We start from the raw sequence: 27,333 nt of genomic DNA on the forward strand, positions 1-27,333 counted from the left end.
CATGGCAGCACACCGCTCTCCAGTCTGCAGGGTCCCATGCTCAGGAGCAGTCAGGCAGCTTCTCACCACAGCATCTCACAGCAGCTGTACCTGCAGAGCCTCTGTGGCTGCATGTCCTGATGGGGTGGCAAAACCCAGCCCTTCTCCCTGTCTTGCAGTCCAGTAAAGAGAAGAGGAAAAGGCCTGCCTCTGCCAAAAACCTGGCTGTGCAATCTGAGCCACCTCGGAGCGCCAGGAAGAGCTGTTGCATGCTACCAGTACTTCTGTTAGCTTTGGGTTTGAGGGCAGATGGGGGGAGACTGCTCCACAGCAAGGGAAGCCCAGTTGTGGACCACCTACCTAGGGAGCCAGGTAGAAACACAGAGGTACGGTGAGATGCCCCACAGGCCAGTGTTCCCAGCTGGCTTCTGCATTTATTTCTATCAGCGTATCAGCCAGCTAACCTCCGAGTTCAAAGCTGTTGCCCTGCGGCAGAGGAGAACAGCGTGTCCTGAACAGCCTACAAAGGACACACAGCTACTGGGTGAGATATGCAGGTAAAGGGCTGGATACCACTGAGGAGGATTATTTTTATTTGACTATTTAATTCAAGGTTTATTTGTTCCCTGTGTTGATACTGATGCAGACTCATTCCAGTTCAGAAGCCGTCACGTAGGGAGAAAGGAAATAACACAATCTGGCTCCTCTCTTTTGGCATCTGAACAACATAGTTCCTCAGAAGCACTAGAGAGGCCAGCAGCATGTAAATGCTCTCCCTCATGGTGACACAGACAGAACTTTCTGGTACTAGAGCAACCCCCTTCCTCCCTTTGACTAGTCACAGCTGCACGTACCTTTGGTGTAACATCATGGTTATGCAATGCTGACTCTCCCACTTTGCTCTTACTGTGCCTCCCATATTTGCGCAAGCAGAAGCCGAGAAGGAGCCCAGCAATGGCCTCTGAGAGCCCAGCCATTTCTCAACCCTCCTTTTCGGAGCCTGCACCACTCCCACTGGCATCAGAGGTGAGCTGGGAGCAGCAAACACCACTGAATTGCAGCCCAGGAGGGCAGTTTTCTCCAGTTTCGGTTCAGAAGGAACCTGGTAAGGCATGAACACGTGGGCTGCCCAGTGCATTCATCCACCTAAATGATGCAGATTCTGCTGGGATGAGCGCCAGTATTTACAAGTAGATCTAGGCTTGCTGCATCTCTGGGCCCCCGTCCTTTCTAGGTCACCATGACGTCTGCAATCATCCTGTTCGCCGGGACTAATGGAGCACAGATGTACTCTCAAGGGAGTGAGCGTGAACCAGAACCCTCGTCTCTGGAACACTTCCCAGGAAGAACCATCTCCTCACCATCACATATCCCAAAGTACCTAAGGAGAAGACAGAGCAGGAAATTAAGCAGAGGAGTGAGTTCCTAGCATTTTTGCTACTTTATCCCTTTAAGGTTCTCAAGCAGGATTTATGATCATGTCTTCTTCAGAAGAAAACAGTGTTGTGCTAACAGGTAAGCAGGAACAACCACAGTGAGATACAGATCTGTAATGCTTTAATTAAAGCACAGGTAAACAGTGAACAGCAGCAGACTTCTCAAGTGTTTCACAAGCCTCATCTCAGTCATTACTGTTTGTCTTGTAGGTTGCAAGGTGTCTAAGACTCCTCTCCACGCCAGCTTGTAGGGCATGGAGTGCAAAGGGACAAGCAGAACCTGGCTGTCGGGCGGAGCTGTGTACTGGTGCTTGCCCACAACAACTGAGGGATCCAAGCGCACGGCAGCAATGAAAACGTGCAGCCTGCCAGCGTGAGACTGAACTGTGTCAGGGCAAGAAGAAGAGATGTTTCATTCCAGACAGAAGACTAAAACATATTAAAAAGAGAAATGAGTCTTTGAAAGCATGGCCCAGGCAGATTCTCCCAGTGTGGCAGTAAAGACCCATGTTTCTGATTTACCACTTTTGGCAGGGAATGTAGCCAGAATGTAAAATGCGGGTGATCATAAGCAGAATTAAACAGTGGGGGGTTCTGGCAGCACATTACCATCCATGCTGGACAGTGTGGGATCCTCCCTGTGACCCTGACAACAAAGCAACAGCAGAAAGCGGTGTGGTGCTGCTGGCCATAGCTGTGATTGGCAACAAAAACACAGAAGCCTTTCTAATATTGCAAAGACAGAAATGAAATCCTTCTCTTCTTACGCAATGCTTGTTCTTCCTCAGCAGGGATCAAATCAATATGGGACCATGCAAAGTCAATGGTTTATTTCAAGGGGTTTTGAATTGGGCTTTGTAGGCAGAAAGGCATCAGCGTTGTTTCAGGCTCCATGAAGGCACATTGGTATTTCCACTCCATGGCTATTTGTAGGACAGAAATGTGACTTTGCTCCTCTTTCATCCTGTTTAAATGTTACACTGTTTTAAAATAAAGTCTGTCAGGAAAAAACAATCAAGTCTAGGGCTGGAATTATCCCTGGTAAAGACTGGGGATCCCACTTGTTAGTGAATGAGAATCACCTTGACGGAAGTTAAGAACAACCTTTAGCTTTAATGTTGTATTTCCCCATCCTTTCTTCTGGTTTATGTTAGTACCTTAGCCTTACTTCTATCGTTGGTGGTTTAAGCACACAAACATGCATATGCATACACATGCAAGCGTGTTGCTATAATACAGCTACCAAACCATACAAAGAGTATTTACAGTTTACTGCATGCCTTTCTGGAGGACATTAACAGCAGTAGAAAGAGAACTTTCACGTAATTTCTGGAGAAGTGCTACAGTTGTAGGCCAACTTACATAACTGATTTAGTTCAACAGAATTGCTTTCTGCCTTTAATCTGCTCAACAGTTTATCTTTGCTGTCGTGATCGGTTGAGCTTTCTTTAAACCGTTATGGATTAGCATTCTGCTATAACACGTTAAAAGCTTAGCTTTGTTTATTTTTGTCAAGAAAGGGGGAGGGATATCAGGTTCAAACGTTCAGGCAGTGGTTTATGAATGGTTATTTTTCTTACATGGCAATCGATATATTCAGGTACCAAATGCAAGGCACAGCTAAATGCTTCCAGAGACAGTACTAGTGGCTGGAATAAAAATATTTTTGAATTCATGAAAAAAAAAACCAAACCAGGAACTTTATAAATTTGCATAATTATTTTACTCTGTAAATAAAAAATTTAATCCAGCATTCACATAGTTCATCACAACCACCAGCTCTGTATGGAAGACCAAAGAGTAAATGGTCTGAAAACTTAATTGATAAAGCTGGTTGAGGATTTTACTGTTTGCATTGTTGTTGCAATTTGGAGACAGAAATCCTGCCAAAAGCAATCTGTCATTCAACTGCAGGAAGGCAGTACACCATAATGCACATAAACCACCAAACAAACAGAACCTCAGCCACACCACTTACAAAGAGGTGTTCAGATAATATTAACCACCCGTTCAATGAATTTTCACAGTGGATTCATCAACTATGAAAGCGGATGATCTATTAGAAGACTACAGTATGAATCCAGGTCCAAATTTCTACTATAAATTGATGAGAACAATATACTATTTTAAACCAAATCCAACAATTAGCGCACTTCTTTGACCTCTGTGTAAGCTAAATGATTTGCAGATGCCAGCCTGGAACGGAGTGAGAGGTTGTGCTCCCGAGCACTGCCAATAATCCCCTGTGCAGCCGAACACTATTCCAAGGAAACACTAATTCTATGATCAGTTGTGCTGGCAAACTATGACCTCGCAACTTTCCTATCTAAAAGGAAGCAAGTAGGCACTTTCACATTCCTAAGAGCAACACAGACACTAGAGAAGTTACAAAAAGAAGTGTCTAGTGGTGCTAGGAAAAAAAAACTAAACCTGGGAAAGTAATTCAGAAAAGAGGAGGAAAAATCCAACTTATTTGCAATGAGTGCACTGTATGTTTTGCTTTCTTATCAGTGGGGATCTTTATTCTGCACATTCCAGTGAATGGCTATTCGTTATTACTTCATCTTCTTTCTGACAGCAAGTGGAGCACCACTCCAGAGTTTCAACATTCCCTTGGTGCTGCTCTGGTTAATGCTTGTCTGCTATTTAAACAAGGCATATTCCAAGAAAATGTGACTATATATGGAATTCCCTGACAAGTAAAAATTTGGATGCCCTACAAAAAAGAACCACGAAAACAGAATACATACACAAACACACAAAACACTCCAAACTGCACAAACTCAACATGTACTAAAACAGGCTCTTGGTGGCAAAGGTCAGATATCCAGTGTGACCAACCATCTCCCTGAGTGGCACGCCGCTTTTGAACTGCACAGTTCCTTGCTGCAGATTAGCGCACAGGCTACCTTGGTTTGATGGGTTGCTGCTGTCAAAGCCAGTGCTAGAATTATCCTCAGCTGCTTCTCCAAGGTCAGGGATTTGCAAGCTAATTGTCCTTACATTGTACACTCGGAGCAGAATTTCCAAGGTGTTAATCTCTGTAAAACCAAATTCTTCCATCGCTAGGCAGGTTCTTTGGACTTGTTCAATGCAAGGGGAGAAAGAGCAGATGCGGCCACCTGCAAAACGAGACAGGTAGTGGAAAAGAGAGCAAAACCCAAAATGAAGCATTTTTTATCTTTTTTTCAAATTCTCACAGATGCACAGAGTTACTATTATACAAAGTGAAAACATTTTTCAAGAAAATCTCCATGAGGCTACTATGCAGGTGTAAAGCGTCAGCACAAAATCAAACACAGATGACTCCACAAGATGCTTCAGACCCTTTAAAAATTGCAACAGCAAATTCATTCATCTTCCAAATCCAGTGTTGCCCACATTTGTTCACAACAAAACCGTTAAAGTTGATCTCTTTAGAGCAGCGACTCTTTTGGAATCACTATCCACTATTCTGGGCCGAGGCACTGAGCTGGAGTTGGCACCTACACAAAGCCAGAAGTCATTTTCCACACACTGTACAGAGTTGCCTTCATTAGAATATAAGCGTGCGTGCACACACACTCTGATAAAAGTGGCTGTGTTTATTTGAGAATGATGGTATGTGAGTACAGAATAAAGTAATCTCTCCAGGCCATAGATGGAGTGCTGTTAAGGCTTTACCCTTTTAGTCAAGCTGACTAGCATGTCTCCTGAGCATTAAAGTTTACTGGATATCACATTGGGCAGGTTTACAGCAATTGCTTCAAAACTCTAGGATAGGACTTTTAAGTGATAAACTAACACTGTCTCCTTGTCTCTGCACAGATCAGATTTTTGATTCTAAATACAGAGTATTAATAGGCCCCCTACAACTTTCTGTGTGCTACAATGTCACCTTAACAGCTGAGAATAGAATGATTCAGATTTACTCTGAAAAGCCACAGCCAAATCAGATCAAAGAATTATAAGGATACTGTCTGCCATAAAGCCAGGGCATGTGCTTTCACCCAGGACACAGTGTCCCACAAGGCAACTGCCCTTCCTGAAAGGCTTTTGTGCTAGGGGAAGGAACGCTGGGCAATGTGGCTTCAGCTATTGTTTTACTTATTACAATTAGATGAAAATGGTTGCTGACCTGATTTACATTCCTTCCCAGCCCTCTCCCAGGCTCATCCAGTCAAGCCTTCCAACACTGGTTGTCTAAGTAGTTAAAGAACCCATGCAAGTGAGAGCAAAGCATCCTGCTAAAAATAGAGGCTATGCTGGGACTACATGAAGCCTGCTTTATCTCAAACTTCCCTTTTTTTTCCTTTTTTGTTTCTAAAGTCTAAAAAAAGAAAGCATCAGGTCTGAAAGTGTCACGTCACTGTAGCACTCTAGTTACTGTGCAGCAATGATGTGCTGGGTACTGACTGGGGAAGAACACCTTCCATGACCATTAATCCACCATATACTAAGTAGGATTTAATTTTAGTCCTGAAATAAAGTCTCCACAGCCAGGGGTTCTTATCATGCATCTTCACAACAAAGTACCCTGGACAAGTAATTCCCTCGAGTGACAATTAAAAACCAAATCTAATAGTCACCTGCAAAATTAATGCTGGTATGTGTCATTATTAACCAATTCTGTTGATGCTGATTTAATTGCACACCCAGTCCGATAGCTCCCATGAAATTAGATTTTTATGTTCATCAGGATGGCCAGGGTTACCAAAATGATTCTGAATCAGACAGCTAATCTTTTCTGGCCAAAGCAGTACACACTTCTACCACGTTTGTAGATGTAAAAGAGAAAAGCTGAGGAAGAAATTTCTGTTACATAATTAGAAAGCTACTATGATGCACATATGTTATAAAGAAAGATGTTATATTCTTATTGTGTAGGGAAGTGAACAAATGTCTAACTTAGCTAAATGTCAATTCACAATAACTCTTTGTCTGCAAAGCAAGAATGTGCAGAGAGACCAGAGACTTACTACTATTTCATTCAGGCTTTTTGGTTTTGGTGTTTTATATTGCAATAAAAAAGGGAAATATATTTACATTTACAGTAAGTCTGTTCTTATTTATTCTGACTACAAGGGTTTCAAGATATGTTTAGGCTTTCAAATTCACATGCTCTAGATTTACAGTCAAAAACTAAGAAGTCTGCACACAGCTGTTGCCATACAAGCTGCAGAGCCGCCTACGGTTCTTGTGAAGCCTTCAATTAAAGGCAGAGCACCCTTCATTTTGCCTCGGGATGGTCAGCTGAGCACAGCATGTCAACACCAAACTTGGTGATGATTTATCAGACTGCCTCCTTGCAAAGTGGACTGCTTGGGGACATAGGGTTACAGAAAATAGGCTTTCAAGCCACTTGGTAGGGAAGAAAGCTTTTGCTTGCAATAGCTAATATCCAGAGGGGAAGCGCAAAAAATAATGTTACTTTACTTACTGCATTGCTGGAAGCTTCTCAGGTATGAAGAGTGAGAAGACAGCGTAACGGCTGGTATTCCATATAACTGAGAGCATCCAGTGGGTGTCAGTAGTTCTGCCAATTTATTTTTTTCCCTTTTGCACCTATTGTTCTCATTATTATTATACATCACTCCCAAATAAATATACCTACAAACAGCTAAGAAGCAAAACCACCAAGCATCTGTCTTTATGGATCCTAACAAGTGGGAGAAGGGCCTCCTCTGCTTTTTCCTGGACACACCATAGGGCAGGCCGGACATGACTTGCAGGCTGGACTTGTTTGATTAAGCAGACATTAAGAGACAATGGGAAACAAACAGTTCGCAGAAGGTTGGAAGGCAAAAATGAAATTGCAGCTGCAGCCTGTGAGACGCTGTCTAAAATAGAAAGATTTGGGAAAGCTTCAATTGCCGTGGTGTGTTTAAACAGCAAAAAACCTGGACTCTAAGCAGCAGAAAACCAGCACTCGAAAGGACATACTCATCTGTTCTAGGAGCAGATCTTCAACAGACCAGATGCTTCTGAATTCTCTACATTGTGGGCTGTCCCCTGTACCCCCACCGGATTACCAGCTAGGCAACACCCTTTCTGTCACAATCACCAAACAGATATAAATCTAGATTTCAGCATTCACAATTCTCAGATTCTCTGAGAGCCCTCTTGTCCTTTAGACATCAAGAGGCATTTAGGGCTTAAAGGACTTGAATATGCATTGCTTTGTCTTGCCATGCCAAGGATTCCTTAATGAATGAAGAAAAGACATGTACTCCCTCTCTCCGCTCGCTCGCTGGGGCACACTGCTCTGTCTGTGGCTCAAAAAGGGGTGGACTAGACTAGAGAGCAGTGAAAACAACTGAACGGAAACTTTTTAGTACAAATGGAGTTTGTGTTCTTTCAGAGCTCTCCTTTTAGGAAAGCTACCGTTCCTAAATTTGGTTAATGAGATCTGTGTGTCACCATAAATTGATATAGTAATTATCTGAGATTAATCCTGTTCACATTGGGAAGCTGTGTGAGCTTTTTGATCTGAAGAGCTGTCTAGAAATGTGTTTATTCATGTATAATGCATTTGACAAGTGCTACAGCTGAGGAGAAGAGAATAATGAGACTGTATGAAAGACTTAAATTTTTTTCTACCTTCAATTTTACAGGGACTGAGTTAGTTTGAAACATTTAATGGAGAGGTTAAATCTCCCGAATCTGTAGGCTGGAACAAGCCCACACAGTCCTGGCAGTCATTGTAACCAGCAATAGGGTCAAGAGGATATGAAAATTGAAGTACAATTCAGACTGGAATGATTAGAGAAGAGACCTTAAGGGAAGGGGGAAATAAAAGAGAAGATTTGCATCCACATAGCACTGTACATTTTAACAGACAGTATCTAATTAGTAATCAAGGGACACACCCTTGCATCTTTCCAGGAGGTCAGTGCCTTGGAAATTGCTCCTCCTTCAAGAGCAGTTACTGGTGCATTCCCGTGCAACTCCAGCAATTTTGTTTCTGGTTTGTCTGAGCAAGGACTAACGCCTCTACCAGTTCTATTTAGCTAATAACTGCTTTAGGTTTCAAGTATGGAAAATATGGCAGTGCTACCCAATTGACAAGAACTCCAGTGCACGCTTACAATACACAAAACATGTCCAAGTTATGTGCTCTCACTTCTGTAGTTATAGTATGTGTCACAAGTGCTCTGACAGGTTTTTTCATCATCCCAATATTATTCAGAAGATGCAAAAAGAACATATGTAGTGCAGCACCATTAAGTTCCAAGGAAAAGGGCCTGTAATTTTAGAAATGGTTCTGTGATGTAAAGAATATAACACAGCATTTTTATCTCTGGTAAAAGAATACAGCTCTGGGTTTTGGGACTTCAGTGCATTGTCATAATTGGAAGATTATGTTACAAAGATCTCATGAAAGAAAAAAAATCACACAAGCATTATCATTATGTAGGGGTGAGGCAGGAGAGTCACTGAGCAGCATCACCATGGCATTTACTCTGCGCTAGTAGGACACTAAAAATATTGCCTCCGTAAAAGGGGACAGAACGTCCTTTAAGTGAGTGTGCTCGTGGGCGATTTGATGTAGCTTCCCTGACAAGTGAAATTAGAGGATTCGGCTGTTGGAAGAAATTAAAGGATGTTTCTTGATTCGGAAAAGAAATTTTCTCCAAATCACCTGCCAGCTCATTAGTAAGAGCTTGATGTGATTTTCTGCAAATGTGACCTTAACCTCTACATTTGTACGTGCATCGTTCAAAAGAAATTTATTCCTGCTCACTATTATGGGCTGGCAAAAGCATGCAACAAGGAAAATAAAAAATCAGTTGGCTCCGAATTGGGGAAGAAAACTTAACAACTTCCTCTGAGGATCCTTTCATCCCAAACTACTTCCTATAAACTGTGTAAAGGCCAATAGCTTTGGCTGGCATTCCACAGCATGGATTACAATGCAGGAATCCTTCTGCTTGACTTTTGACACATGAGAGAATCACTTTTACTTCAGGCCAGGCCCATCACATGCACCTAACCTACCAACCCCTGACACACCAGAGCTAGGTTAATGCCCTCCAATGAGATACAACAGCTGGGGCTGGCCCAGCAAGCAGCCAGTGCTTGGGAACCAGACGAAGCTTTGTGGGTCAGCACCCAGTCCTAGATCCTAGTGGGGCAGCTTTGCACTAGACCAGATGGCCCCTCAATGTTGACAGGATATGCTTCAATTTAAAGTTAGTTTGTGGATCTTTAACCTCACCTTGAGTTAATTTTCCTTCGAATCAAAGCAAGTACCACACTAGCAAAGGCTGGTGCCAACATTTCAGCAAGCACTTATTGCTTCATTCATTTATTTCAAAACAATCTCCTGGGGACATGAGAAATGTTAATACTGACTTGAGTACCACCTGCACGGGTGGAGGACAACAGCATGCTAGACTGTCAGGCTCCACTTCCTGCCCTAACACATTCCCTGTGTGTTCTTGAGGTAGTCTGAGCCCAAACAACATCAGCCTTGATGTCACTGCCCTCTTCTCAGTGTGATTCAGCCTGGCGTACTCCCTACCCTGATACCACAGGGGTGAGACTTGTGGCCAGGGATTTCAGCTGCTCCTCAAAGCCATATCTGGGTGGTTTAAAACCCGATCATGAATAACCTCTGGGACTCAAGAAAAATAGCCAGTGAGACCTTCTGCATGGACATGGTATTCCCTGAAAGCTCAGGGGAAGAGGAAGGCAAGCCCAAATGAAAACTGAAACTAGCTAAACCAGACAATGCCTTACCTGCACCACAGGCTACTGGGAGGATGAGATATTATTTATTCTCTTATACAGCATCTATAATAACCAAATCCGGCAGGTTAGGACAACAATCAATGGCTATGCTAAGGGGAAAAAAATGCAAACAAGACTTGTTTTAAGTCCATTGTGTACAAATGAAACAAATATAAGACTTTGGAAATGAAAACCTACTACTACTACAAAGAGCACAGTACTGCTGAAGGGCTTCTGTGATGGCAGGAAACACAGAGGCCCAAACAGAGAGATGTGCAGAGGGAACTTTCCCTGCAGAGTTTTGGGGGGAGACCTGAGAGCACCATGATTCAGGTGATATCTCGAGGATCACAATTTGACAAACTCATAATTTAGGGGCTTTATGATGCTCAAGAGGGAGTGGCAAGTCTGCATTTAAGAGTAAAGTCTTTAAAAGAAAGAAAGGAAATAAAAGAGGGGTGGTTTTAATAATTTTGTGACTCAGACTGTTAATTTAAACACCACCAAGGACCGATTTGTAATGAGAGAGGCCAATCCGACCTAATATAAGGCTGTATTTTTCCATCTCCCTACCTGAAAATTTAAAATCTGTATGAAAACTATTGTACAAATGGGTTTCTGCCTCATCTTCCACAGCCTTGGAAGAAATAGACAATATTTATAAGAGTAGAGTAGGTGGGTGCAGAATTATATTCAAAGCACTACAGTATTCAGCTGTGAGATGACTGTGAGTCAAAAGTTTCAGAGCATTTAAGAACTGTAGAATATCGAGGATATTTTTGTTACCTCACAATTTTTTCATTTTGTTACATTCACAATTTTTAAAGTTTAACCTGAAGGGATTAACAGCAACTTTGCAAAAACCACCAAGGTCAGATACTGGGAACAGCAGCTATGACTATAGAAAAGCATTAATCAGCAGATGCTGCCAAAGAAAAAACAGTGCAGGTCTGGAAATGAAAGCAAGTTCTGCAGTGCAGCACTGCCCGAGGGATATTACAAGCAGCGTTTCTGCTGAAAGTGTGACTGGTGAAATCAGCACAGAAAGATGCAGTTAAGATGCAACCCTGAACGTCGGCAGAGCACATCACCAGAGGACAAGAACCTTCACGTCACAAACCTACTGTGCCATTTTATTCTTTTAGCTTTTCAGAGGTTGGCAGTGCTTTAAATGGGAGGCCAAGCTACTGTAAGTAGTGTATTTACAGCATACTGCAAGGCGTAACGCAAGCAATAAATGTACTCTGTAAAGAGCATCATTAACACTCAGCTGGCTAGAAGCTGCAACTATTCAGGATCTTGAGCTTAAGTAGGAGAGAAAACACTGATATGATAAGGTTTTGTTAAGGTTAAGAACTCTCTCATACACACTGTCGCAGCTGAACACTCTATAATGACTATTGCGGTTTTAAAGAGGAGGCTAGCTGACGCTATACATTGAACTTCCTTAGCTCTGATTTCATTCAAAGTACCTTAAGACTTTAGGGAATAAATTATCACTATCTGGCAGTACAGCTGCGATATTTGCATGGCACATCACAATAAAACCCACAGTAAGAATGGTTCAAATGTGACCCTGTCCAGATGTGAGAGAGAGAGGGTGGAGCGAAAAGAGTGGAACAACTCCTTTTCTCCAGTGATGCTTTATCACTATACTAACCCTTGGAATGGCGGTGAACAACGGCAGTATGTGCACAGACTGTTCTTACTGCAGAAGAGCTTTAACTATTCGAAAACAAAACAAAGGAGCACTATAAAATTATCTGCCTGCGGTAGGGAAAGGGAAGCAGTTACAGATACCCTTCTATCATATTTTAGATTTTTACAGCAGTACAAAAACCCCACAACAAAAATAGCTGCGTGATTTGGAATAAAACAGAAACGTGTGTAAGTCTGTACCTATTACTACTACAATCAATTATATTTTATACGAAAAACAGATTTTGTTTATATGCAAAATTAAAAAAAATGCCCCCTGGCTCAGACAGGTACTATGAAACCCAAAAGATGAGCCTTAGACTAATACCAGATCTCAGACACTGGTGGCTGTTTGCAGCAAAAACTGCAGCAAGGAACAGCAACTTCACCTTTTGACTGGTACGTAAAGTGCATGATGCCACTTCACAAACACAAAAATGTGGGATTTTAAAGTATTATTTATACTGCCTAAGCAGATGTAACCTTGTAGCATAGCACAGAAAAGTATAGCCAGATGGTATGGCCAGTTTGGGACTATAATACCTTTTCTAGGATTGCAAATGCTGGAGTGAGACAAGAATTCACAACTTGGAACTGTTTAAGCAGCTCTGCTTAGTATTCTAAACATACACTACTTAAATAATTCAAATTGGCCTGCGCAATGCAGCGCCTTCTAAGCTGGGAAGTCAGCTGAGTGTTGTGCTCACTAGATTAGATAATTTGAGCATGGGAAGGGCATTGTACAGTGCAGTGAAAATTATTTTTTCCCAGGACACACTGGAAAGAAGCTACAAATTAAGCTGTAACTCTTGCAGGTACAGAGTGTTAGCAAGTCTCTACCTATTCACTTTTTAAAGAAAGTGTGTGTTACATTGGTATCAGAAAGCTTCTAGAAAATTTTCAGTAGTAGCTGAGGTAGCCTAACAGCTGGGTCAGTCCTGACTCAGCAAGGTAATGCATATTCAGTGACATTTAAAGACAAGTTTAAATCCTGTGATTTCAAGAAGACCTAGTAATTCACTTAGTCAGGCCTGTGATTACATATTTTAACAAAGAACTGGGCCTTGGCACATAATCAAATTTTATTAAACTCATGTCCCAGCACATGCACTGTTCAGCACTCCATGCTCTCTTGATTAGAAAAGTCACTTTTGTAGATGGAAGTGATCTGGCGCAAGTTAGTTCAGATCCACAACAGTATGGTTACATTAGTGTAACACTACTTAGGGGAAAACTCATTCCAGGATGAAAAAATGATTTATTCACTGAAGCTGATTTTTCAATAGGGAAAAGATTTATAATAAACTGATTAAATCCATCAAAAATTTCAACAGCAGTTCTCACTTGCTGTCACAATCCCAGAATAACTGGCATAAGCTATAACAGCCTTTATGTTCCTTTCCCACTGCAACCAACAGCAAACTTCTCATTAGCTCCAACAGCAAAGATTTAAGGCAGAAATTGGCAAGCATATTTAAGTATAACCACATTTTCTTTAACATTACTGATGGGGTGCTCTGTTGAATAGGTCCAAATCTGCAATGATTGATGTGAAGTGCATCTGAACACCTTTTATACAAACACCTTTGCACTGAATTGCAGAAAAAATTTGCTTTCAGCATTTATCGTTACTGCTGCTTTGCACACACCTCAGATCTAGCAAAATGCACCTGACAGAGGTTCAAAGGGCTTTTTATAAACTGCCCATGCTAATTGTAGCTAGCACAGGCCTGTAGGAAAAAGTTGTTCTTGTCCTTTCAAATCTTCCACTGTAAATTGAAGACTTCTTTTGAAGGTTTTTCAGCCTTAGAAATGCCTAGAGACTTTGACATTTGAGAACAGTGATCACACAACGGAAGCAAGCAGATCTAGTGTATGGCTCAAAGGCAGAGATGTGTGTATGCACAGTACTTCCCAAACAGAAAGAGGCAAGTGCAGTTACCTTCAGGTTTTAATGCTGACTTTGCATGTCCTATGGCTTCCCATGGAGATGGAATATCTAGGAACACGGCATCTGCAATGTTTGAGACACCAAACCCATTTTTGCAGACATCCTGGTTGGTCACGGTGACCAGATGCTCCACCCCATGCTCTCGAAACTCCTCCCTGGCCTTCTCAGCCCTCTGTTGGTGGAACTCCACCGTGTACAGGTGCCCTGTGGGAGCCACTGTCCTGATGAGAGCGTGGGAGAGGGATCCGCTGCCCGTACCTACAAAAGACAAACAACTCATGAAATATCTTTTGACAGTGCTAAACATTAGAACAAAGGTCTTCTCCATTAGTCCTGCCAAAACGCAAAGTCCACTTACCCCAAACCCAAATGAACATAAACCATTGGTTAAACTACTGAAAGAGAACAGTCATTCCTTCACAAGGAGAGGGGGACTAAAAGACATAGGAAACAGTCTCTAGGGTCCTCAAAGCATTAATTAAAAATCTGGCAAACTCAGGACCTGTCCTCTCTCCCTGGAGTAGAACAGTAATGTCAAAGGTCAGCTATAGCTCTAACAAGTGCCACAAGACAACAGGAGGAAGTAAATGCAACAGGAAAAATTCAGGGAAATTATCCAGAGAGTTTTTTCAAAGTGCCAGACTCTTCGAGGGTGAAAAGAGATGAAGGCAAATTTTAACGTATTTTCAAAACCTTATACTTCATTAAAACAAAGAAGAGATGTTGGCAAGGGTCCGTGTTTGAAAGTCCTATTGATATCCATGCAAACAAATGGCTTCAGCATATGGAGTCTGTTTAGCCCAGGCCTCTTAAGAGACACTGGCCATCCTCAGCTCCCACTGACATTATCCAAAACTAAGGCCTCCGGGCTCCTTAGAGTCGCACTGACCAAACAACCTGATTTCACATGTGGCTTACATACATACATGCCTACACAATCTTAGCGAAGTCTAATGAGATCCATCACATACCTGAAATTGTATGTAAGTACAATTATGATGTACAACCACGGACTAACTATTAAGACACAGATTTTTTTCCTTCTTTTAGTTCGATAATTTAGGAAACTTTTTTTAAATGATCCATTGGAGTATTAAATAGATGAATGACTAATAACCAGTGTTTTCACTGAAGAAAACTCCCATATACCAATTCAAATTGCAAATTACTCACTCAAGTGGCATTTAACTGAATAACCCCCCAAACTCAAAACCCCACAGCAACCCCAAATTATCTGTGTTTACTGATTTATAATTCTGTACTTGGAACACATTTCTCCTGTAGAAAGAAAATCTATTTCTAGCTATCTTCAATGACTGTTCAGGCTAAATTTCAGCCTGAAGCAAGTTCTTTCAACTAACATAAATCTTAAAAAACTTATAAAGGACAGAACCTGAAGTACAGCAGTGGTGGAGAAAGCTCAGAAACTAGTAGAAAGGAAATTAATTAGGGGACACAGGGGCTGGTACAGCTGCTTAATTGGAGCAATACTTCCCGTAACTGTTCAGGAAGTCAGAGTTTACTGACGGATCCAAGGTTCTTGCCCTCTAGTCACGTAAGGGGAGAAACATTCTTGTGGCACTGCATTTAATCCGACAGCTCTGAAAGGGGAGCCATTCAGACTGTAAACAGAGCTCAGGGCCCATGTTTGCCCCCGGAACAACCGCCTGCACTGCGGAATCAGCACTGCTCCTCTGCTTCCCTCTGAGAGGGCTCTGACCCCAACAGGCAGACTAGCACCTTCCCCCCAACTTTAATGGGGCAGATTAGGCAGGGAGAGAGGACCTACAGATTTTAGCACTGGCCTCAGAGAGGTCCAAGGGAAAAGAGAAACTGTGACACACACATTTATTTAAAGGGAAAATCTGTGCATTCATGCCAGTATTAAAATAAAGCAAACAAAAGGCAAAAGACACTTGCATGTGCACACATGAAAAACTATCTGGTCATGGCATCTGTAGGCTCTAAATGTCAACATAAACTTTTCCCTGGTCAAAAGGAGTAATGGTAGCACAACAGCCATGTGGTTGTAAAAACTCAATGATATATGTGCATAGCAAAGAAAGCACTTCATGGTTTGGTTATTTTTTTAATGACAAGAGCAGTGAACTATTGTTCACAGGATGCTAAAATGACTGAAATTCTGCCTTTACATTTCATGCCAGAAGGCACTATTGCACAATTGAGAACTTTTGCAAACTGACAGAATTTAATTATTTTACCTCTCAAATGGGTCATGCTGCACACTTTCTGCATCTTTCTCTGCTAATCTAAAGGAGTGAACAGAAGGCCTGTCAGCACAGCTGGGCTGTAAGCAGGAGAGGCAGCTTGTGCATGTATCCAGTTTCCTTATTCATATTCTTTTACATTTTTAATCACTTTCCTTTTAAATCTGCTCTTAAAAACACCACAGAAGATACTGTTTGTTTCCTTCCTAGGAAAACCCATTAAGTATTTTTGGCTTCTTTTCTTGTACTCTTTTTTTTATTCACAAACACTCCAAGCCAAATCCTGAACTAAAACCAGGATGTTGGAAGTCACCACTTGCAGGCGTATTACAGACTGAGCTTTTGTTAAACAAGGTTGCCAGGAATTATTTATTGTTGAGTGGCTACCACAAACATGAGAATAACACATATGTATCACATTTTAACATATCAAATTCTATCACACTAACATCATTAATGAGAGTATTTCTGAAGATGCTGCCTGCCTTCTCCGTGACAACACTCTCAAAACTGCAAGAAACAAAGACGGTTATGAATCGTGCACCATTGTAAAATCTATCCTTGAAGAGATGACAGATTCTGAACTCAGTCCTGTGAAATGATGACCCTCAACTCTCATGTGCCTGATAGTTCAGCACGCTTGATGTAATTCATTAAGAATATGAGGGTCTGGCAGTTCAGCATGAGTCCATACTCAACACAACCCCTAAAGCCCCATCAGCACTGTCTACAGAAGGCAGGGGTTCAACCTTATGTTCCTCTGATGTTGTAGAAGGGGAGATGAATGTTTACATTCACCTTCTCCCCTGCAAATCTGCAACAGTCAACACTTGAGCCCTCCTACCACCTTTTCAATTCCTTTTCAATTTCTCTTTGTTCTTATTTCAAGATCACTACTGGAAAAAGCAGTATTTGGCAAAATATGACTCAAAGAGTCTTAGGCACCAGTTTGGAATAAGTTCTAGTCAGATTCAGGTTTCTTTGGGAAATGACAGGTATCGTTAGCATGATACAGAATCAGTCAGGAAAGCAGCAAAATGCAAGGAGTACTACTGAAGACATGAACTAGAATGCTACCAAACCTGAAATATCATAGCTGAATTACCTGTATAGCAATGAACCAAAAAACTGAATGCTCAAAAATGACTATTTTGTATCAGAAAATACAAGTTAAGAACTGGATGGACTTCAATAGATTTTCATTCTCATACAGGTGTGGTGAAATGCCTGTGTTCCTGGTTTGACCAAGAAAGCGGAAGGTAAGACAACTTGTAGAACAAATACAGTTTATAATTTTTATACCAGGACGCTTGCCTTTCTGACAGCTTGCACTATAAATAGCCTTAGAAACTATTTGCTCTTTACCACAAGACAATGCCCATTTGACTACAGCGTATTAATCATGGCGCCTATAGAAGAGAGGTAAAACAACGATAATTCAAACTGTACTGAAGACATTCTTAACACCACAGCTGCTGTTTTTAGAGCTCACTTAGGTGAGCACTTAGGTCATTGCTAATGCCTTTGGAAAATATGATGCTCTTTTACATTGACTACTCTGTGATCTTAAGCATCTTGGTCAAAAAGGAGACATCTGCATTGAAGGCATTTAATGAGACACCACAGGGTCCCCAATATGCCATACTCAAAGCTCAAAATCTGAGGAGGAGGCACTGTGTAGGGGATCAGTATGTAGACTAAGAAAGTGGTCCATCTCAGTCCAAAGGCATGAATTGAGATCGTGTGTTAAAACCACGAGTTAGTTGGCTAATGGCCCTGCAGACGGATGTAGTATCCTTCCCTTCTTCCTGAGCTCAAGCACACTCTGTTCTTCTCTGATACATTTAAGCTCAGGGGAGTGTTTCTGCCCTCTCCCAAGACAAGGAAAACACTGCAGTTTTAGAGGGATCTCAATCCTAAGAAGTCAACACCTAGATGAAACACTCTAGCTCAGCACTTACTGATACCTCCTTCTGATTTGTAGACAACTAAGTATTGATCAGATGAACTCCCTGATCATTCTCCTGACCTCAAACAGATCTGTTCTTCTCACTCTCTGCTTATTCAAGTGACAGGTTTTCCACAGAGAAGCCTCCACACACTTCAGCCATCTTGAGACAATGTCCACATTAAGATCATTTCTCACCTTTTCAAAGCTGCAGTGGACAACATCTGAGCTGTTCAAAAATAACGCGTGCTATTTCAACACAGTATAGATACACATCAGAACACTGTCAACAGAAACACGAGTGTTACCACAGTATCTAGCATAGCACTTGACTGATAACCAAGTAAGAGAGTGCATTTTTACAGTTTTCTGTTTAGTCTTGTTTTCTTCTTGCAAAGCATATCTGTCTAACCTTTTGGAATCCCACCCATGCTATAAACATAAGTGACCTGATTCTGCGTTCCACTACATTTCCTCATTGCAGGCTATCGCTTGGCTTGTCTTCCCTAAAAATTTCTCATCATGGCTGCTTCTTTTTAAAAAAGGAACTACAAATTGTGATTTAGGACCTATAGATATTTACAGGAGTGCATAAGCAAATGCATTTTGGAATAAAGCTGAAGAAGCTCTTAAGTGCATACATAGGTTCATATTGCTCGAAAAAAGGAAAAGTGAAAAAGTATAAGGAACATTACTTAATACTGGGTCAATACAGTATCTAATAACATTTTAATAGAACTGAAGTTTCTGCTGCAAAATTTGGCTACCTAAGATGTTCTAAAATGAGCAAATACAACAAAACAATGACAGTGTTGCTGTATTTGTCTCCTAGCTACGCCACTTAGACCTAGCAAATAGTAAGACAGGTCATGAGTCAGCCATGAGAACGGAAGGAGCCTCAAAACCAAAGGAAAATTAATCTTTAGACAGAGCTAATAACTCCACAGCTACTATCTGTCAAGAAACACTGAACAGAGAAAGACTGCTCACTGTACATGACAAGTTTATGTAACAGGAAAATCATTAATAATTCTTAGCAAATATATTAAGAGATACTAAGCATCTGATGGAAACTAACCCTAAGATCTTACTGTGAAGATAGTCAAAGGCACAAATCATGGTGGCAGAGGTGAGACACAGCAAGAGCAGGGACAAAGAGAGGGAGGAGGACAGGGAGGGAAAGCGTTTCAAGGAGATGAGCTGGCAGCTGAAAGAGGAAACAGCAAATCAAGAAGCTCCCTTTACAGAAGATTAGCTCTTTCTCCTGCCTATCTGTTGTGGACACCATGCTGAAATAGACATTTTAGGCAGCAGCCTGCAAGTCAGAGAGGGCCACTGCACACTGAGCAGACTGAGGAGTTGGGGGAAGGATAGCAGGGAAGTTTTCAAGGCTGGCACTGCCTACAAAAGGAATGGGAATGTGAAAACTGAAAAGAATTCTTCCTTAGAGATTCAAGAGTCAGAGTTCTTTAGGGAGGGTTCTTCTGCAAACGGATATAGTATTGTTAAGTTCAGAGCTGCATGAGAAATGCACGTGGTGGTCAAGTGAAATGATAAGATGAAAGTGAGTCCAGAAGGTCTGGAAACAAATGCTTTAGGGTATGAACAGCATTCCTCATCAGCTGCAGGTCAGCCACAAGTCTGAATACATTAGAGGGATGCCTCATGTGGCCACAGTTTTGGTTCAGTTGTTTGGTATGTCAAGAGAATACTATGCTCTCTGATGTTTGTACTGATGAGGCCCTTCTTATACTTCAGAAGGTGCTATACAAGGATCAGGTTTTCGAATTCTTCCCACACTCTAACCTGAACAGCTGCTAAGAGGTAGATAAGGGAGACATTATAAAACATTGACTTAATTAGTATGAGCACATTCCAAAATCAAATTAATACTTAGAAACTTTGGTCTGTATTTTACACTAAAGATAGAGCTGCAAACAGTTTACATATACTTATGCCACAAAAACTGTAAAGACATGAGCAGTATTTGTCAAAAAGTCTATAAGCGCTTCAGAAGAGTCGTAAGTATACAGCTGACTTGCTGGGACTCCACAATAAACTATTAATCATTTATTGAGTATCCATTAATCATTAAGTCCTCATTATTTTTTTATGCGTGTACTCTTAACAAAATCTATAGCCAGGCTGTGAGTTTGAAAATTTCATAATTATTTTTGAGAAGCTCTAGTGTAAGGCCAGCCAGCAGCTCTCATTACTCCTCCACAGAGAAACCATAAGAACCCAAAATACTGTTCTCAGTCTTCAGAAATCCAGTCTGTGGGCTCAGAAACCCATTGCTGTGTGGCAATGAACAGGGTTTAGCAATTCTCAATTTGGGATTTAGCTGAAGGGAAACGAAAAATCCAATTAACATTTTTGCTCATGTGAGTCTGATTTTGTTGGTTGCTGAAGGATCACTGGGATGGTGGTTAGAATACTTTTGACTAAATTACATTTTGTCTAAATACAATGCTCCATCGAAGCCAAATATTTCTGAGATTTATCAGATTAAATGAGGTTTCACAGTGCTGTACTGCATTCCCTGAGCAATTTAGAGGGTTAGGACAGACACTTGTTCAGGTCTCACCAGGGAGAGAGGACAGTAAAACAGCCTCGATATGTGGGGACTGGGAATTAAAAACAAAGGGTTCCACACACTTTTGATTGGAAAAAATATTTGGAAGGTTTCATATTGGTTCAGATGTAGTATAAAAATAAATGTAAAAAACTCAATATTTGTTGTCAAATGGAGTTGTTTTACTACAGGCAGCTGTAATCACTGGACTGAAAATAGCCTTGCCTGGGAAGCTGACATCAAGATTAGTGTTGGAGAGTGTAGCCACACAAAAAAAAAGATTCAGCTCATGCCTTCATCTAGACAGTGGCTGCACATGCAATGAACGCAAATGGGATCAGAGTTACCTGACGAATTAAAGTTTCACACTACCAGGCCACCCACAGAAGGTATTTTAGCAGCTATCTCAAGTATCCTTTAATTCTGGAAAGACTCAGCTGTTAAAGACTATCAGAGAGGGGAATTCCTCAGACCAGGGACCAATGCTTTCAAGAGATCTTAGCTCCAGCAACGGTGCTAACAGTTTTTAAATCTCAACATACCTTTATAAATTAGAGATTAGCAGAAGAAAAAGGATCATATTCCTACACCTCCATCATGAAACATCAGGCAGATGCCGAGTTCCCTCATAGCCTCAATAGAGTATACTTGGATCATTTTAATTATGCATGCACTGCTGACAAGCTTGCTCTTTATGTATTTATTAAAGATGATTAAAAATAGTAAAAACTGCATTAATATGTTTGTATCATTTATGACAAATCATGACTAATCAATTTAAACTGCATAATTCAAGTGATATAAAATTAAGCCTTCTAGTTATTCTACTGGATTTTTCTAATCACACACAGAAGATCATTTACACTCATATTCACAGCATTACAACATGACACAGAGGGTATTTCATCTCACTTTATCGATCCTTTCTTCATACATTCTGCTTGCTTACACTGGGTAAATGCAGGGTACTCTTCCACAGTCTAATTAGTAAGACAAGAGGAAGAGAGCCTGGTCTGTTTACAGTGCCTACTTTGCCAGTCCGTACAGCAACTATGTATATCAGTTCGATTTCAAATAATAAAAAAGACAGACCTCCATGCTAATTAACGCTCAAAATACATCTAAAACCAGCACCAGCAGGAAGCAGACTCAAATGTCATTACTAGACCAGATTTCCTGTCTTGTTTCTATTAATCGCCATTGGGCTGGTTCTGTCTGGGCCACACAAGGTTAATCTAGAACTAATGATTTTGGATCACTGAATACATTCTAATTTAGAATGGCACCAAAGTAGGTTACATCATCACACTGGAGGCTCCAGTTGTCAATATCTGTAAAATTTTTAATTCAAATCACCACTTCTGGTCAGTTGCAAGCACATTTGCAGTTATCTCTTGCTTCAAGGTTAACCAGATGAATTTGATGCAATACTTTTTCCTTCTTTCTTCGTGAACAGTGAATCTTTCAAGCAATACAAGCAAAACTATAGTAGTAAAACTGTTCACTTTTCCCAGAAAGCTGAAGTTATAATACTTTGACAGCATAGGCATTATAATAAACCTGGGGACAGTTTCCCGTTAGCAAAAAGGATTGTTTGTGGCTATGACTTTTGACTCACAACATTTTTGGGAATCTGAATAGGTTATCTCATCAAGTGTTTCCATTTCTTAGCTGTTTAGATAAATGAACTTTCAAACATTTTCAGCTTCTCTAGGTATCTTTGACATTACTGAAAACATATTTGCAGCTCTGTACTTTAACATTCGACTATTCCAAGTGAGACAGAACATGGAGCAATTCAAACCTCCCTCACCCTGAATAATTAGCTGTGTTTATTTTTCCCATTCTGTCTAAACACAGCAGGGAGGGGAAGATGTGAAGAGCTGCCCAATGATCAATACTGCTACTTCCCATGACAACCCTAAAAATGCCTGATTGTCCTACAAACCAAATTATAAACTCGTAGGACCCAACCATTTGAGCAGTACCAGAGGTTTCTGCATATGGCTTTGCCTGTTTCAAGTGCTGCTATACAGCAACCAGCTCGATATACCACCTCCTTCTTAATGGGTGCAACTGGATGCAGAGATAAGTGGTGTTTCAATTGTGTTGGAAAGTGGTCATTAGGCTTGAAAAGCTGTCCAAAATTACGCTTGGGTGGGAACAGGAAATGTTTAATGCAAGAAAATGCAGTGCAGCACAATCCTGTCATGCTGATCCTTTGCTGTATCTATGCTTGAGAGGGAAGTGTATGAAACTGCTTCATAAAAAGACTCAGAGGAAACAACCAGAAAAAAACAAGGACAAACTACCTCAGTTCATATTTTTCCAAACTACAGAGATGCACTCAAATCAAGCAAACCTCATACTGCCTGTAGTAATAAAGTCATGAAGGCATTACTATAAACTGTATTTAACCAGGAAAATATCTATTAATATAAAATTTCCTCACTTGCAAATTAAGCAAAATCATGGAAGCCATAATAAATTAAACCAAGTTTAGAAACAAAACACAGCCCTGTGATGAACACATCATCCATTGTATTATATGGCTACAGTGACTTTGCATGCAGTTGGAGTGCTACAAGTGGATCAGACTTTGGAAGAGAAAGATGCAATACATGTACTTATATGGTATCACATTATATAAATACTGCCAATTTATTTCCCTTATTAGCTCAACATCCTATCATCACAGTCTCTTTCACTGGGTGATCTCAACTCTGTTCTCTGAAACTGCAAATTCAAAGCCTGAATTTTGATTCAAACCATGTATTTAAAAATATTTTTAAGTACTTAACAGTTTTAGAAAAGGGAAAGAAAAACGCTTATATATTTATTCTAAGAAAATTAATCAAACACATACTGAAAGGTATACCTGTACGTAAGGCCAGCATACTGAGGTAACATCACTTGTTGAAGAAACAGCAGCCAATAACACGTGCACATGAAATAGAATTACTCAATGTGTAGACTGGGAAAATTATATCACAATGGAAAAAAAAGGGACCTTTTGCAAAATGTAAAGATAAGCCTGTTTTTTCATTAAAGTGTTAGTTCTTAATAAAGGATTTCAACATATTAATTATTACCTGATTCACACACTATGGAGCCTGGCTTCAGTTCTAACATCATGGTGATTATAGAGATGTCAGTGGAATACAGAATCTGTGTTCTGTGCGGAAGATTCATAGTCCACAGTTCTGGAGTTGGATGAAGAATGAACACCCACCCTCCTTTACTGCACGTTACTTTGGAGCCATACTTCTTGCCTATGAGGTCCGTGGAATGCCTGATGACCCCATACTTAGTCTGAGTTACAGTGCCATGCTGGACTTTCACAGGAAACATGGATTCATGGCCCAAGAACACAATAGCTGTGTCACCATCCTTTATCGTATCTCCATATTCAACAAAACTCATTGTGACAGTCTTGTAGTTGGCTGGTGGTTGTCACCTAGAAGAGAACAAATATGCCAAGAGAGTTTTGCAGGATCACAATGGAGCTGAAACTACAGACATAAACCCAAGTAATTCTATTTTCCCCAATACAGAACAAAACCATACTGTGCAAATAAGATGATAGCAAGAGAACTCCATGAAGTTCAGGGACCTCCCTGCCACTGCACTGCTGATCCAATTAAAATCAATGGAAAGATCCCACAGATTTTAATATAACCTGTATTTTTCCCATTTTATGGTACATTTTAAAGAAAATTTAGGAAATAAATTATAATTTACTCAGCCTGCTCCAGAATACTACTGAGAAACTTGCAAGGTAGTATCAACTTCAGCACTCTGTTCAATTCCAGTTCAGAAGCTCTCAGAGTATTGTTGTTAAGTAGTAACTTTTATTTCCATCTGCTGGCTTATTCCTTGGTGACTTACAACATAAGACAACTGTTACTTGCCTGGATATCAATCACTAGTTATTAGGACCACTAACAAAAGTTTACTTGAAAGTCTTCCAAATGAAGGTTTAGAGATAGGATAAAGGTAGTATCTGCATTAATTTATGCATAAATATGACTAACTAAAAGGAAAAGAACAATATTGTGGCCTTTAATATGCCACTGGGGGTGCAAAGTAATTGTCCGGAAAGTGATCTGTGCTGCAACTAAATGTAAACAACCATTTGCAAACTAATGCGAACAGTTGCATCACTTTAGCCCCATGATCTCAGAGCTGTTTGGAGAACTACAATTAAATTTTGTTGCCTTTGAGAAGATAATCTAGAAATGAGAAGGCAGCTTACAATGAAACCTGGCATTGCGTTTCAGATATGGCAGCTAACTGTCTAAGCTGCAGGTTGATCAGTTCATGGAAGGAAGTAATCTCAAAACCAGAAATTAAAGCCTATGACAGAAGGCTTTGAAAGTCAGATTTCTGGTACTTCTTCCACTACAGAATTAAAAGCAGTGTTACTTTTAGTTTCAGAACAATGACTTGATTCCAGTGCTTTTGTACTGAGTGTGTAATAGCTTGGTCCTACTTCATCATTTTCATTAAAAACTTTTAGTTCTCAAATTCTAGTCTTTTTTTGTTGACCAGAATTTTTTGTAGTTCAATTTGCTGTTAAGCAGCTAGATTTAGAATTTTTCCGCTGCAGTCACTGAGACTGATAGACAGATGTGCTTGTGGCCAAAACTTCCATAACTTATGACATGCTTATTGCATAAGGTATTCAAATGCCAAAGCAGAATAGGCCTGTCTGGACATATGGTGAAATACTAAGAAGGGCATCCCGTGAGTTCAGAAACATATACATACTGGACTTTGTGAGATAGTACAAATGCTTAACCATGTTTTATAGCTTGCACCTTCTGATTATATTAATGTCTTAATCTTTCATAAATGACACTTGTAGTTCTCACTCTAGATACTATTAATGCGATGTAGTTTTCAGCTCTTAGAACAGTACCATCTGAAAGGATCTTGACTGTAATCCATTTCTTTCACATTATTTAGACTGTAGTTACACCCACGTGCAAAAGCAACATTCCTGCAGCATGTCTGGAAGGACATGGAGAGAATTATTCTCTCTTTGATTACACAAACTGGCTTCCAGTTTCTTTGCCTTCCTTTGAGCCGCTCCACTTTGCACAGCTAATTGTCACAACAGTGTATGCTGACATCCCAAGTTACAGATCTCTCGGGCTCAGCTCTCACCTGCCACTAAATTTGGGGTCTGTGAGTAGTTTTGGTAGTTTCTTTGTCTCCCGCTATGATAAGGAGCACGGCGATCTACAAGCACTCGTTTTCATTCATTTTCAATAATTTTCCATGCCCTACCAACGCGGGGCCTCCTGCATTGGTGTTACCTGTGTCTCCTTTACTCTCTGGGTAGCACAGTATTACTTTTGCCACATGGTGCTGTGGAGTAGCAGTAGAAGGGAAGGTGAGGCAGTGGCTTGTGGCAAGGGGTTAGGACTTTTCAATGGGCTTGCCTCAACTTTACATTTCCCTCGACTGCAGCGACCCAAACTCAATGACCCAGGCGATCCCTTGCAGCCTCACAAGTTAAACCCCTAAAGTGATTCTGTGTTCCCTTCAACCAAACCCAGATCCACCTCTCCCTCTCCTGACTGGCTTCCACACAGACCTCCAGGCTGCCTCTTCCCTCTCCGAGATGCCTGGCTGCTTGACACGGCAGCAGGGGGAACCTCCGGAGGAGGAGGAGGAGGCGGCGGAGGCAGGCGTAACCGTCTCACCTCCCGGGCAGCGCAGCCCCCCATCCCGGTAACAGGAAGGCCGGTGAATCCGCTACCTGGCCGCCCGCTGCAGAAAGGCTGTCCCCGGTCGCAGGGCCTCCCGCCCTCCCGGGGGCCGTTTCTCCCCGCGCCCCCTCAGCGGCAGCCCGGCTCCCGTGCCGGGAGGGGGGTAACGCCGTTCCGCGCCCTTGGGAGCGCGTGAGCCCGTCGCAGCGGACCCGGGAACCGAACGGCTGCGCCGGGGCCGTGTCCGGGGTTGACTGATTTAATTGGGTGTTTGCTGGGGTGGGGGTTAAAAGCACAGACCGGGCAGGGAAGGGGAGAGAGCCTGCCGGCGAGGTCAGAGGAGGAATTAGCCTGCGAGAGAGCAGCATTAACCCGTGACGGGCCCGGGCGGCGGCTCCGCACGGAGCGGCAGCGCCCTCGCCCCAGGGCCCCCGCCGCTCCTCAGGGCCTCGCGTCCCCCCAGCAGCCACCAGCTCGCCCCGTCCCCAGAGCCGTTACCTTCCGGGGCTGAGCCCCGCCAGCAGGCCCGGCCCGGCTCTCCTCACACGCGGTGCCCGCCCAGCGCCTCCTTCCGCCCCGGTCGCAGGCTGCTGACGCTCCCGCCTCCCCGCCGCCTCCGCCCCCGCCAGCCCTGCCGGTAGCCGGGGAGTCGCCGCCGCCCGTGCGCGGCGCGGGCAGCCCCAGCTCCCGCCACCCGGCCCCTCGGCCCCCACCGCCCGCAGCCCGATCAAGGCGCCCGGCCCCTCAGCCTTCCGCCCCGCAGCCCGCCGCTGCCCCGACCCAGCCTCCGGTCCTCTCAGCGCTCCTTGCCGCGTTCCTGAGGAGGGGGACGGTGACCGACGGCAGCCCCCCGGGAAGCCCTCGCCGAGCCGGCCGGGGTGGTCCCGCCTGGGCGGGGGGTGGCGGTCCCAGCCGGCTGTGGGGCCGTGAGGGCGCAGAGGGGCAGCTGCCGTTCACCGTGCCTCGAGGGCGCAGAGGGGCAGCTGCCGTTCACCGTGCCTCTGGGTAAAACTTGAGGGGATGCAGGGGGCAGCGGGTTGCTGTGACGGGCAGTGAGGGTTGCCAATGAACCCAAGGGGAACTCGTGTG

At 42.2% G+C, this 27,333-nt stretch overlaps 1 protein-coding gene across 1 annotated transcript; it reads right to left on the bottom strand.

Annotated features, from left to right (window-relative positions):
- Window positions 1–1,519: 1,519 nt before the first annotated feature.
- TRMT61A (tRNA methyltransferase 61A) lies at window positions 1,520–27,000 on the bottom strand. The gene is made up of 4 exons (XM_069783367.1): window positions 26,743–27,000; window positions 23,620–23,984; window positions 13,768–14,034; window positions 1,520–4,537 (listed from the first exon to the last, which is right to left on the bottom strand). The coding sequence occupies exons 2-4, from the start codon at window positions 23,948–23,950 to the stop codon at window positions 4,209–4,211; spliced, it is 927 nt and encodes a 308-aa protein (XP_069639468.1). The 5' UTR covers window positions 23,951–23,984; window positions 26,743–27,000; the 3' UTR covers window positions 1,520–4,208.
- Window positions 27,001–27,333: the final 333 nt, after the last annotated feature.

This window comes from Haliaeetus albicilla, chromosome 5, assembly GCF_947461875.1.
Source record: "Haliaeetus albicilla chromosome 5, bHalAlb1.1, whole genome shotgun sequence".
NCBI lineage: Eukaryota > Metazoa > Chordata > Aves > Accipitriformes > Accipitridae > Haliaeetus > Haliaeetus albicilla.

Excerpts from the sequence above, each read along its gene's own strand:
- TRMT61A (XM_069783367.1), bottom strand. The coding sequence starts at position 23,950 with ATGAGTTTTGTTGAATATGGAGATACGATAAAGGATGGTGACACAGCT. Across the intron at positions 14,035-23,619 it reads CTCCATAGTGTGTGAATCAG|GTACGGGCAGCGGATCCCTC; the intron begins GTAATAATTAAT and ends TGTCTTTTGTAG. Across the intron at positions 4,538-13,767 it reads GTCAGCATTAAAACCTGAAG|GTGGCCGCATCTGCTCTTTC; the intron begins GTAACTGCACTT and ends CTCGTTTTGCAG.